This window comes from Clupea harengus, chromosome 21, assembly GCF_900700415.2.
Source record: "Clupea harengus chromosome 21, Ch_v2.0.2, whole genome shotgun sequence".
Taxonomy (NCBI): domain Eukaryota; kingdom Metazoa; phylum Chordata; class Actinopteri; order Clupeiformes; family Clupeidae; genus Clupea; species Clupea harengus.
The window spans coordinates 4,303,593-4,316,174 of NC_045172.1; the positions used below are offsets into that span (position 1 = coordinate 4,303,593).

Consider the following 12,582-nt stretch of genomic DNA (forward strand, 5'->3'; position numbering starts at 1 on the left):
ACTGGGCGCTCGTTCAACGTGTCATGGCAAGGTCAGCTGTCTGTACCTCACCGCCTCACCACTGGGGTGCCCCAAGGCTCGGTGATGGGACCACTTCTCTTTGCCATTTACACCACCTCGTTGGGCCCTATCATCCGCTCGCATGGTTTTTCCTACCACTGTTATGCCGATGATACTCAACTGTTTCTGTCTTTCCCTCCTGAGGACACCACGGTCTCGGCGCGGATTTCGGACTGTCTCGCTGATATATCCACATGGATGAAAAACCACCACCTTCAGCTGAACCTGGCCAAAACGGAACTGATGGTCTTCCCAGCCAAACAGGTCATCCACCACAACATCAAGATCAATACTGACTCTTTATCTCTTGCTCCATCCAAAACAGCAAGAAACCTTGGGGTCATTATTGATGACCAACTGACCTTCACGGCCCACATCGCCTCTGTCTCCAGGTCGTGCCGCTTTGCGCTATACAACATCCGCAAAATCAGGCCGTACCTAACCCAGTATGCCACCCAGCTGCTGGTACAAACCTTGGTGAGCTCCCGCCTTGACTACTGCAACGCCCTCCTAACGGGCCTGCCGGCTTGCGTGGTGAAACCACTACAGATGATCCAGAACGCGGCGGCGCGTCTGGTGTTCAACCAACCGAAAAGGGCACACGTCACCCCGCTACTCACCGAGCTCCACTGGCTGCCAGTAGCTGCTCGCATTAAGTTCAAGTCACTTATGCTTGCCTACAGAGTGCTTACTGGTTCTGCTCCCACCTACCTAAATGCTCTTGTAAGGGCAAATGTTACACCCAGGACGCTGCGCTCGTCTAGTGAGCGTCGTTTGGCACTGCCGTCCGTGCAAGCACGGCAATCCAGACTATTTTCATTTGTAGTTCCACGTTGGTGGAACGAACTGCCTAGTACTACCAGAGCAGGGGCGTCCCTCTCTACCTTCAAGAAGCTTTTGAAGACCCAACTCTTCAGAGAGCACCTCCCCTCCTAACTGGCACCTGACTAGCGCTTAACTTGCACTTCAGCAGTTACATTCCTGCACTTCTTTTTCCTCTTTTCTAGGTTGTTGTTTTTCTAATTCTCATGTAAAGTAGTATTTATTGTTACACCATGCTTTTTTATTGCTCTTAGCTTGACTGTTCTCTCCCTTGTACGTCGCTTTGGACAAAAGCGTCTGCTAAATGACTAAATGTAAATGTAAATGTAAAACACACAAACACACTTCCTTCACACTTCCTTTTTCAGATAGTTCCCCTCAGAGCTGACCTCACAGCTAACTAGGGTGCTATGTCTGGAGAGAGCAGAAAGCCTGTTACCTCCTCAGCAGATTCACACATTGCTGACTACTGCACTGTCACTCTCACACACATGAACAAACAAAAGACGCAATTATCAGGGGGAGGGTCTTTCCAAAGCAGGTGTGCACAGAGGGCAGAGTGTGTTGTGAAGTGTGTGTGTGTGTGTGTGTGTGTGTGTCATTAATGAGGACTGAGGGGAAAATGTTTGATGCTACGCAACATGAGAATCACACAAACAGACAGGCGCGCACACACACACACACACAGCTGCTTCCATTATAGCTGTAAGCCTTTTATTCCTGCAGAAATTGTGCAGTGGATAATGGGGGCTATTTCAGACATCAGATGACTAGTTAAATGCATCAAGAGTGGCTAAAAGGAAGTCAGGGCAGGCATGGAAAAAATATAACCAAGACCGTCATGCATAAATAATTGACAAGAGTCCATTCGTAATAATTACCTGCTGAGGTTATATGAATGTATGTATGTGTGTGTGTGTGTGTGTGTGTGTGTGTGCAGAATATGTATTTTTTCGTAAAAGAAAAAAGGTCAATGCATCTTGCTTCTTTGTGGTTCTGTTTACAATTCATATTTACACACTGCACTGTGAATTCTCAGAAAAACAGATGATTGAAATGAAACCTGAATGGACAGCTGATGTGAAATTAGTATGAATATGCTTAATGTTTGTTGAATGAATGTTTACTGTTATACAATTGTGATTAGATCAGTAACATTATTATGTTCTGTTAGAGACTGAATCACAAACATGCTTCCACAGCGCATATATAGTGTTAATACTTGCTGATTAGTATTTAGCTTGATAGATGGATACGGCACAGGAGATGATTCATTCCATCACCTTTTGTGCTCAGTGAGACATTTGTGTCACCACTCCTCTGAAGGCTTAGAAGGGTCTGACTGCATACAATGTGTGAGCGACCGGGAAGCCTTCCATAAACTCCGGTTTCATCTCCTCAAGCATGTTTTGGAAAAATGGACTATAGAACTTTGGGCCTAGATCTTATACCAACCCCTTGTACTCCCTGAAAGCTTTTATTCCAGACTACATTTACATTGACATTTAGTCATTTAGCAAAAGCTTTTGTCTAAAGCGACGTACAAGGGAGAGAACAGTCTAGCTACAAGCAATAGAGCCCTAGTGTAACAATAAATACTATTTTACATAAGAAATAGAAAGAAAGTGCAGGAATGTAAGTGCAAGTTAGGAAGGAAGTTGCTCTCTGAAGAGTTGGGTCTTCAAGAGCTTCTTAAAGGTAGAGAGGGACGCCCCTGCTGTCGTAGTGTTAGGCAGCTTGTTCCACCAACGTGGAACTACGAATGAGAATAGTCTGGATTGCCGTACTTGCACAGACGGCAGTGCTAAACGACGGTCATTACACGAGCGCAGCATCCTGGGGGTAACATTTGCCCTTACAAGAGCATTTAAGTAGACTACATTAAACGGAAGGCCAACTGAATGAACTGAATATTAGGCGTCTAAATGTCAACACCCCCCCAGACAGACACAGACACAGACACAGACACAGACACAGACACAGACACAGACACAGACACACAGACACACAGACACACAGACACACAGACACACAGACACACACACACACACACACACACACACACACACACACACCTGATGAGCTTGGTTCAGCTTGGTTGCCATAGCGTTGAACTTGTCTATGTGAGCCTGGGCTAGTTCTCTCCTCAGCTCCTCTGTGATTGACAGCTGCTCTGCCTCCAACTGCTTCACCTCCGCCTTATGCTGCCTCTCCAGCTCCCCGAGTGCCGCCTCCTTCTCATCACGGATAGTGTGGATCTCCTGCAGGTAAGTGTTCTCCAGGGTGTCCATGTTAGCCAGCATCCTGGCCTCCAGCTTCTCCTTCTCGCGCCCGTGTCGGCTCTCCAGCTCCACCTCTTTGGCCTCCAGCTGCGCCTCATTGGCCTCCTGGAGGATGGCCTCCAGCTTGTCAAACTCTGCACTGTGCTTGACAGCAAGCTCCACCTGCTGAGCCAGCAAGGCTGCTTTGTGATTGGAGGAGATGGACTCAAGCTCCGCCTGGTGCTTGTCAGTCAGGCTCTGGCACTCCTGCTGCAGGTGCTCTATCTGAGCAGTCAGTTTGTCCAGCTCAGCTTTCTGGGCCTCCAGCTCAGCCTGGTGCTTCTGTCCGAGCTCCCCCAGAGCGGAGTCCCTCTCCTGGGCCAGCCTCTCCTCCAGCTGCCCCTTCTCCTCCTGGAACCTGCAGAGGTGAATTTGAAAGAAGGATTTTTGTAAGTAAAGGGAAAAAGATCACATTATACTAACCAAGAGATAAGACGAATAAATATATTTATTACCAGGGCTCCATCAGTAAATTCTCATTACATCACCCTGTCCTAACCCTGACCCCCCTGGGTGCTGACCTGTCGTGTGTGTCGCGCAGGCGGTCCTCACTCTGCTCCAGCAGTAGGGCGTTGAGCTCCTTGACCTCCGCGGCCATGGTGCTGCGGGCGGTCCTGAGCTCGCCGTCGTGCTGCGCCTGGAGCCTCTGCTTGAGGGCCAGCAGCTGCGGGTTCTCCCCGCCCTCCAGGGCCCGCAGACGCTCCCGCTCCGTCGCCAGCTCGCCCTCCAGAGCCCTCCGCTGCTCCTCCAGCTGGGCCTGCAGCTCGGTGCGGAGGTGAGACAGCTCCTCCTGAGCCTCCAGGGTGAGGCGCTCGCGCTCCTCGGCCTGCGCCTCCTCAAGGCGTACGCGCAGCTCCTTCGCAAAGCCTTCCTTCAGCTGAGGAGGGGTGGGGTGGTTGTGTTGAAGAGGAAGAGGAAGAAGAGGAGGAGGAGGAGGAGGAGGAGGAGGAGGAGGAGAACAAGTGGCGTGAAGGAAAGGGAACATGGGAAGGACAGAGAGGGTATTCAGTTATGAAGTCATGACTCATGACATTCAGAGATGCCCCTAGCAACATCACCAACTCATTACAAACAAGGTTATTCAAGGTTATATACATTTATTCAGCTCAAGTTGTTTCCTTGAGTGACAGCAGCACCAGTCTATACTTGCACTTATACTTATATAAATATGTTTTAAATCATAAACAAAGTAAACCATTGTGTTCTAGTTGGTTGGAGCCACTGTGTACTTCACATGTGACCCCACAAAGGATCTAGTCAGAACAGTAGAGCTCTTCTGCTACAGGCAGTCACTCCATGAGAAAAAGGTTTCAGAACACAGCAACAGAAAGTCTACACACCCACTACACACAAATACAGATAGATAAATAGACATAGATATAGACATAGTGAGAGAGAGAGAGAGAGAGATATAGAGAGAGAGAGCGAGAGAGAGAGAGCAAACGAGAGCAAAAGTGCACACGAGATCTAGAGTGTGAGAGCGAGAGAGAGAGCAAGCTACTTGCCTTCTGCTCAGCCTGGCGCAGCTCGTACTGTTGCTGCACGGCGACGCGCTGCAGCTCCTGCACGTGCTCCTGGGTGAGCTGGGCCATGCAGGCCTCCAGCGCCAGCAGCCTCTGGGCCTCTGCCTGCAGCTGGGTCAGTCGGGCCTGGTGCTCCTGCTCCTGGGCCTCGCCGCGCTGCTCCAGCTCAGACTCCACCTCACGAGCCACCTCCTGAGCCGACTGCAGCCGCAGACGAGTGATCTCTGCGAGGGGGAGGGGAAGAGGGAGAGATGGAGGGGGTGTAGTCAAGAAGAGATGTGATGGTACACGAGTCAATATTTACGTACTTAAACGCATTTTGTCTGTCAGTTTTATGTAATATGCCAAATGATACCAAATGAAGAAGAGTGCCGTTTTCATGATGGCCTACAGCCATAGATCAGTAGACAATGTCAAACATGCTTACCAACGCCACTTTACAAGTAGGGATGAGCATTTCAAGCGAAACTACTATTCGATCACTGGGAACTATTCGACTACTGTCCTCCCCCCCCCCCCAACAGAAAGAGAGAGACCTATTCTCTCTTTACCTGGCAGAGTTTGTACCTCGTTTTCATTTATTTTTTGACGGAGTTCCATACAGAGCATTTTGAAGTCTTTGCCTTCACATGCTTGTCCTGTTTCTACAGTAACATCTAATCTCACAGCACCACACATCACACTTTAAAATGTACGAATATTCAAATACACCAGTCACCAACCCAGCACTGGCAGGTCAACGCCATGTTGCCATCTCTAGAACAGAGCTCTAGGGGTCATATAGAGTAGGGTTTGGTCCATCTCTAGAACAGAGCTCTAGGGGTCATATAGAGTAGGGTTTGGTCCATCTCTAGAGCAGAGCTCTAGGGGTCGTATAGAGTAGGGTCGCTCGCTCTCCCTCACCTTTGACGTGGCTTTCCGACAGGCGCGCTCGCAGCTGCTCCAGCTCCATGGCGTGTTTGTTCTTCAGCTCCTGGATCTCGCTGAAGTAGCGGTCGGTCAGGTTGTTGCCCACCTGCAGCAGCTCCTCGCGGTGGGCCAGTGCCATGCGGGAGCGCAGGAGGTCCAGCTCCTGCTTGTGCCTCTGCTCCAGCTGCACACGCAACGAGTCCAGCTCCTCCTGGAGCACAACACACACAGCGTGCACACACACACAAACAGAGGAGCATTTTTCAAAAAGGGTTGCATGACTGCATGCTCTGAAGCTGAACAATATTGGCAGGGCTGCTCTCTTCCAAAGCTCCGACCGGTTCTACTGGACACACACACACACACACACACACACACACACACACACACACACACACACACACACACACACACACACACACACACACACACACACACACACACACACACACACACACACACACACACACACACACACACACACACACACACACACACACACACACACACACACACACACACACACTTCATTGAGGGCTTGTATGTTCCAGTGTGCCTCTGTCATGCTTTAGATGAAGTTGTGTACGTGTGTATTTGTTTGTTACCTTGTGTTGCTCCAGCTGCTTGTTGATCTCTGCCAGCATGTCATTTTTCTCCTCATCTGCTTTCCCTTCCGAGAGGAAACTGAGGGACAACAGGAATACCAGTTACCACTAGCTTCCAATTGCATGCTCTCATAATCTCAGCTATGAAGTCCAGTGCAGGATGCAATGGAGGTTCGCCATCAGTGTTGGTGTTGGTTAATAATAATCAGCATTGGTTCATTATTATTATTAGCAAACACCAATGATAATTATTATCATCATCATCATTGGTGTTGTTTCCATCGAATGTTATTTTGTACTTTTGGTGTTCGTTCATTCTTTTGGCCAGCTTGTTTGAAACCAGACGGGGCCAGAACACACCCTATCCAGCATGCTGATACTGGTGTAAGTACGGGCTCCTGGCCCTTACCTGGAGTCTGCGGACTTGAGCACGGACTCCTCCAGGGCCCCCTCGATGAGGCGCAGCTGCAGCAGGGCGATCTCCTCACGGTGGCCCTCCTCGCTGGAGCGCAGCCGCTGCTCGAAGTAGGTGCGCAGGTTCTCCAGTTCCGACTCGTTCTGCTCCTGAAGGTCACGGCGCTGATGCGTGAACTCCTGCTTCAGATGCTCGATGTCCTCCACCCGCATGGAGCGAGCCACCAGCTGCTCCCTCAACTCTGAGGAGGGAGGAATGCGTGATGAGGGAGGAAGGGGGGGGGGGGAGGAGGAGGAGATTCATTTACTTAAAGAGGTGGACATGAAATTGCATAATATTACATATATGGGGTCAGAAATATTCGTTTTTTACAACACACTTAGGCTATGTTCACACGGCCTTAGTACTCAATTCAGATGAATTGCTCAGATCAGATATTTTTTGTTTGGACGTTCATATTATTTAATGTGGCCAATATCAAATTCCATTGTAAACAGGTCTGGCCTGAACTGACCCAGCACACGCAAAACAACAACAAAGACACTGTCAAACGGAAGTAAACATGCAAGTAAGCGTTTACGCAAAGTAAACAAGTAAGCATTTACGGTTTCATTTATAAGTCGATGAGCAATGGAAGCCAGCGACTTCGTGATAAGATGATGACGAGGACAAGGATGAGGAGAGCCACATTTTTATGAGGTCTAACACCTTACTGTCCCTCCACTGGCAACCTCCATCGCAGTGGACTTCCATGTTTGTATTCACCAAGTGACTCCCACCAATCTTTTTTGTATTTTATATTATCCTATTTTCTGCACTTCTTTAGCACTTCTATTACTTTTTATTATTGTTGTGATTGTTTATACCATGTTAAGCACCTTGAGAGTTCTTTGTATTTTAAATTGTGCTATACAAATAAAATCCATTATTACTATTTATTATTATTAATGCAGAATTGTGACGTATGTTGAGCTAGAATTATGATGACTGTTCAGACATGACAGGTTTTCTCTGAATGAATGAGCAGCCACAGGAAGCCATGCTGATCAGTAGTGCTGTTTGCCAGTGGGGCTCTAGGCCACTCCTCACCTCCCAGCTCCTGGCGGCTGCTCCTCATGGCCTCCAGCTGGGACCACAGGTGAGCCGCCTCCTGCTGAGAGCTGGCCTTCAGCTCAGCCTGCTGCACCTGCAGCTTCTCCACCTGAAACACACACACACCACAGGGAAGATGAGGACTACACACGGACAACGCTTTCATTCAGCCTTTAAAGCAGATGCTTTTATCTACAGGTGCAAGACTGTTAAGGTTAACCATCAGTTGTGTTGTACTTTCCAATTCACTGCGATTCTCTTCTGAATCATGTAACAGAGCATTATGAGTAAGAATGAGAGGGAGGGTCATGTAGTGTAACTAAGTGTAACAGCAGTGATCTCACCTCCTGCTGCAGCTGTTTCTCTCTCTCCACCAGGTGCTGGGAGCGGGCCTGCTCCTCCTGTAACACCACCTTATGACTGGCCACCAGATCCTCTACAGCACCTACACACACACACACACACACACACACGCGAATTTACATTTGAAGATGAAACAGGCAGGAAATACAGAAGTATTCATCAACGTTATTTCACTTTCTTTAATTTAATAAAAAAAAAAAAAAGGTAAATGACTAAGATCTTATTTTTTCCAATACAGTACATATCACACAGTCTCAATCAAAAAAGCCATTTAAAACTAAAGAATAGCATTGGATATATACTTCCATGAGCAGTAATATGGGATATCATTACTCACGGGCAGCTGAGTCACGGTCCGCCCAGGCCTGATCCAGCTCCTGCTCTAGTCTCTGGACCTCGTGGTCCCGGGAGGCCTGCAGGTCCTCCAGGTTAGCCCTTGCCTCAGTGAGAGCTGCCTGGGTCTCACCCAGACTCTTTTGGGCTTCATCCACACGGGCCTGGAGGTCCGCTTGGGTCTTCTCAGCCTCCTGGGTCCACTGGGCCTTCAGTTCCTGAGGAGAAACGGATGACTCAGGGATTTATCTACAAATGTTTCAAGGCTCAAACTATCTTAAGATGGGCCAGAAGTCAAAAATGACTTAGAAGAACAATTAAATAATATTTTAATCAGTTACATTTTCTACTCCTTCATAAGCAAGTAACATTCTATGGTGGCTTTCTTGTAAATTACATGATTGATTCTTAAACCAAGTTGGACAGAGTAGTTAATAAGAGCTGATCAACTAAAGTGTATAGGCACCTGTATTTGACTGTCTTGAAGCTGTTCTGCAGAAGATTTCTGTTCTGACAGTCGTTTCTCCCACTCATTCTTGAGATCTTCTGTAAAAGGAGAGACCCGCCAAAAATTACATAAAAACTCAGATATTCCTTCCAATGTCTTTGATTTGAAAAAAAAAGCATCCTAAACTGTCAAAAATCAAACAAGCCAAGATGTTTTTGGAGTAGATAGTGGGAGATCCCTGCACCTCCTTCCTCCCCGGTCTTACCCATCTCCCCCTGGTGCTGTTGCTGGAGCCGCTCCTCCTGCTGTCGGGTCAGCTCGCGGACCCTCTCCAGCTCGAACTGCTGACGCGCCTGCAGCATGGCGCTCTCCTGGGCCCACTTGTCCCGCAGTGAGGCCTGCAGCTCGCTCAGCGCCGCCTCCTTCTCCTTCTGCATGTTGGTCTGGGAGAGCTCCAGCTGCGCCGTGTGCATGTTGGTCAGGCTCAGACGCAGCGCCTCCAGCTCAAGGTTCTGCTGCGCCTTGGGAGAGGGAAAATGGTACTGTGGTGAGGAACTATCTAAGCCAACAGAGATCAACACGGTCTATTTGATGCCCAACAAACCTTCCAATTTGTTCAAGATGTTCAAATGTGCAGGCCACCAAATGATCAGTTAAGAAGCTGACTGAACATTAAAAGCATTCAGTAACTATGCACATTGCAGTATTTAAGCCATCTGTTTACACTAAGCCTCATGCATTTCTGTTCATAACAGGGATGGCCAACTTTTACCTTACCCATCATCAAGGATGGCCAACTATTACCTATATCTAGTGCTGCATCTACTACTGAAAGATTCCCAAACTAGTCAGACAATGAAAATGGGGGGAAGAAAAGAAAGCAAAAAAAATAAACTATTCCAGGAAGGCAGGCAAAGCCATTGATCCCTGCCTGACGTCAGTACCTGTGCCTGCAGCATTTCTGCCTGGTGCGCCTCCTCCATGCTCTCCCTCTGCTCTCCGGTGAGCTCCTCCCTCAGCCTCTCCAGAGACTCCCTCTGCTCGACCGACATCTGAGACAATGCTCTCTGGTGCTCACGCTCGTGGACCTACAGGATAGAGGGCACAGTTGGGAGTGAAAACTACACAATTAATGTTTTTTGTTGAATTTGCTGCAGAGAAAAAACAACTACCATTTCACAATCTGGTTTTAACACTTGCATGGATCAACATCAGCTGGCCAAAGCTGATGCCACTTTAGTAAACAAGATGCCCATGAGCCCATGAGTTTTCTTGCCTGTTTGATCGTGCTGATTTGCCTTCTCTGCTCCTCGTCCATGTAGGTTTTGAGCTCCGATAGTCTGTCATCAAACTCAGCATCCAGTTCATCCATCTGGGGGAAAAAGGAGTTGTAATTACCACTTCATTAAGAACAGTTGACTCTCTTTGAATCATCTGTATTCCTCAAGTGGTCATCAGCTCACCTCTTTCTGGTGCTTCTCCTTCAGATGTTGAATTTCCTCTTCGTGGCAGCTGTTGGCTGAATGCACCTCCTCTGTGTGCTGCCTCTTGAGCTCCTCAAGTGCCTGCCTGACAGCATCCAGCTCTTTCAGCCAGGCACTATCCTTCTCCATGCGCTCCTCCTCCGCCTTCTCATGCTCCACCTTTATCTTCTCCAACTCTGAGTCCTTAGCCTCCAGCTGGGTCTGGAAGTCTTCGAGTTCAGATTCCAAAACATTCTCCATGCTATTGACCTGCTCCTCCAGTGCCTGGATGCGTCTCTCTTGACTGGCCTTCTCCAGAACCATTTGGCTCTGCGCCTCCTCGAGGTTGGTCAAGTTCTCTTTAAGGCAATTGAGCTTGCTCTCCAAATCTGCCCTCTCCTTCTCCAAGGCCTGAAGCTTTTCCCCTCTCTCCTCCATCTTTGCAGAAAACTGCTGGAGTTCCTTGTGAGCAGAGTCCACGTCCAGAGTCTTCTGCCCCAGCAGCAGCGAGTTGGTCTGGGTCTTCTCCCGCTGGCTTTCCAGCTGCATCAGCAACTGGTCTCTGTGAGCCTGCAAAGCAGAGAGCTGGCGGCTGAAGAGTTCCTGGACGTCGCTGCTCACCGAGTCTCCAGCAAGCTTCTTCTCCTGGACATCTCTGACCAGTTGTTCCTGCAGCTTCAGCTGGAAGACCAGCTGGAGTTTCTCCTCCTTCAGCTCCTTGATCAGGTCATCGCTGGAGAGGCGGATGGTCTTGCCTTCCTGGTCTACCTCATTGGTTCTGCTCCTCTGGTACTCCAGCTCCTGCTGCTCTTGCAGGTTCTGCAGGAAGCTGAGCTTGTTCTTCAGGTTGTCCTGCTCGTGCTCCTTCTGGCTGATGATCTCCTCGCACCGGACCCTCTTATCCCTCTCCGCCTCCAGCTCCCACTTCAGTGCCTCAAGGTCCTCCGAAGCTTTGCTCCACCGATCCCTCGCCTCTTCCACCTCCTCGGCCGACCTCTGCACCTCCTCCTGGAGGATCTCCAGCTGCCTTTCCCTCTGCTCCAGCTGATCACCAAGCTCCTCATACTGCTGGATCAGCAACTCCTTGCCCAAGTCCATACCCTCAGAGACAAATGACTCACCAGGCTCCGATGGCAGATTGTCCAGGTCACCCGGTAAAGACAAGGCCCCTTCGGTTAGATCCGCAGCATTCTCAGTGTGATCAAGCAGCCTGGACTCGCCTGCATGCATGACTTCGCTGTTGAACTCAAACTGCTGCGACGTCTCCAGCAAGCTGTGTTGCTCCATGCTCTCCTCAGCCCAGGAGCTGTTGTGCTGGCCTGCGTGGGTCAGGTACATATCCATGAGAGGCGCCTGGTCGTCCGAAACCGAGGTGTCCAAACAGAGGTCTTCTCTAGCAGCACCTTCACTGGCCAGATCCTGATTCTGCTGCTCCTTAGAGGCCTTGATCTGGCCGACCCGCTCACTTGGATCCTCTGAGGCACTGCGGTTGGATGAGAAGTCAAGGTGGGCAGCCTGGGCTTGAGTTTGCTCAAGCAGCTTCCGCTGGACCTCGTCGTCGTGTTCGCCCTGTAGGCGTTTGAGTGCTGCCTCGTGCGTCTCAGCCAACTGGGCCAAGTCCATTTCCCTTTCCTCCTGCAGCGTAAGCAGACGAAGGTCGTAGTTCGAGATGTCCGCCTCGTGTTTGGACCGCATCAGACGGGCAGTCTCCTCCTCCTCATGCAGACGGTTCTGGAGCTCGTCCACCAAGCCGTGTAAGCGGGACATCTCGCGGTTCAGATCGTCCTTCTCCGCCTTGTACTGCTGGGCCTCGTGTGCGTGGGATTCAGCTCTCTTGAGCTCAGCTTGGACCACGGCCAGCTGGGCTTCCACGCTGCTCCGATCACTTTCCATGCTGTTGACAAGCTGCTGCAAGTGTTCAACACGCTCCTGTGCTTGTCGGCTAAGGTCCTTCTCCTTCACAAGCTCTGCTTGTAGCCTCTCCATGAGGGGGTCTGAGTGGTCAGACTCTGTGCATTTTTCTGGGCTGAGTGCAAAGGCCCCCGTTGGTAATGGGGAGCATTGAAGGTCCATGAGGCTGGGGGACGGTGAAGCTCTTTGGGGGAAAGTGGTCTGGAGCTCAGAGAGGCCCGACTCTGTGACACCCAACTTCTGTTGAAGGTCTGAGATCACTGAATCCTTCTGGACTAGGAGGCACTGCTGTTCTTTGGTTTTCTACAAAGCATGAG

At 49.6% G+C, this 12,582-nt stretch overlaps 1 protein-coding gene across 3 annotated transcripts in view; it reads right to left on the minus strand.

Moving 5' to 3' along the window:
• pcnt (pericentrin) overlaps positions 1 to 12,582 on the minus strand; it is a 46,512-nt gene that overhangs the window by 27,612 nt on the left and 6,318 nt on the right. For all 3 annotated transcript variants that reach the window (XM_031559075.2, XM_031559076.2, XM_031559074.2), the window contains exons 6-19: positions 10,355 to 12,568; positions 10,168 to 10,263; positions 9,836 to 9,979; positions 9,157 to 9,412; positions 8,910 to 8,989; positions 8,448 to 8,661; positions 8,092 to 8,192; positions 7,745 to 7,856; positions 6,650 to 6,896; positions 6,241 to 6,319; positions 5,630 to 5,846; positions 4,709 to 4,950; positions 3,725 to 4,080; positions 2,958 to 3,561 (exon numbers count right to left, since the gene is read on the minus strand). In XM_031559075.2, the coding sequence (XP_031414935.1) occupies positions 2,958 to 3,561; positions 3,725 to 4,080; positions 4,709 to 4,950; positions 5,630 to 5,846; positions 6,241 to 6,319; positions 6,650 to 6,896; positions 7,745 to 7,856; positions 8,092 to 8,192; positions 8,448 to 8,661; positions 8,910 to 8,989; positions 9,157 to 9,412; positions 9,836 to 9,979; positions 10,168 to 10,263; positions 10,355 to 12,568 (4,962 nt within the window). The remainder of the gene's footprint in view (positions 1 to 2,957; positions 3,562 to 3,724; positions 4,081 to 4,708; positions 4,951 to 5,629; positions 5,847 to 6,240; positions 6,320 to 6,649; positions 6,897 to 7,744; positions 7,857 to 8,091; positions 8,193 to 8,447; positions 8,662 to 8,909; positions 8,990 to 9,156; positions 9,413 to 9,835; positions 9,980 to 10,167; positions 10,264 to 10,354; positions 12,569 to 12,582) is intronic.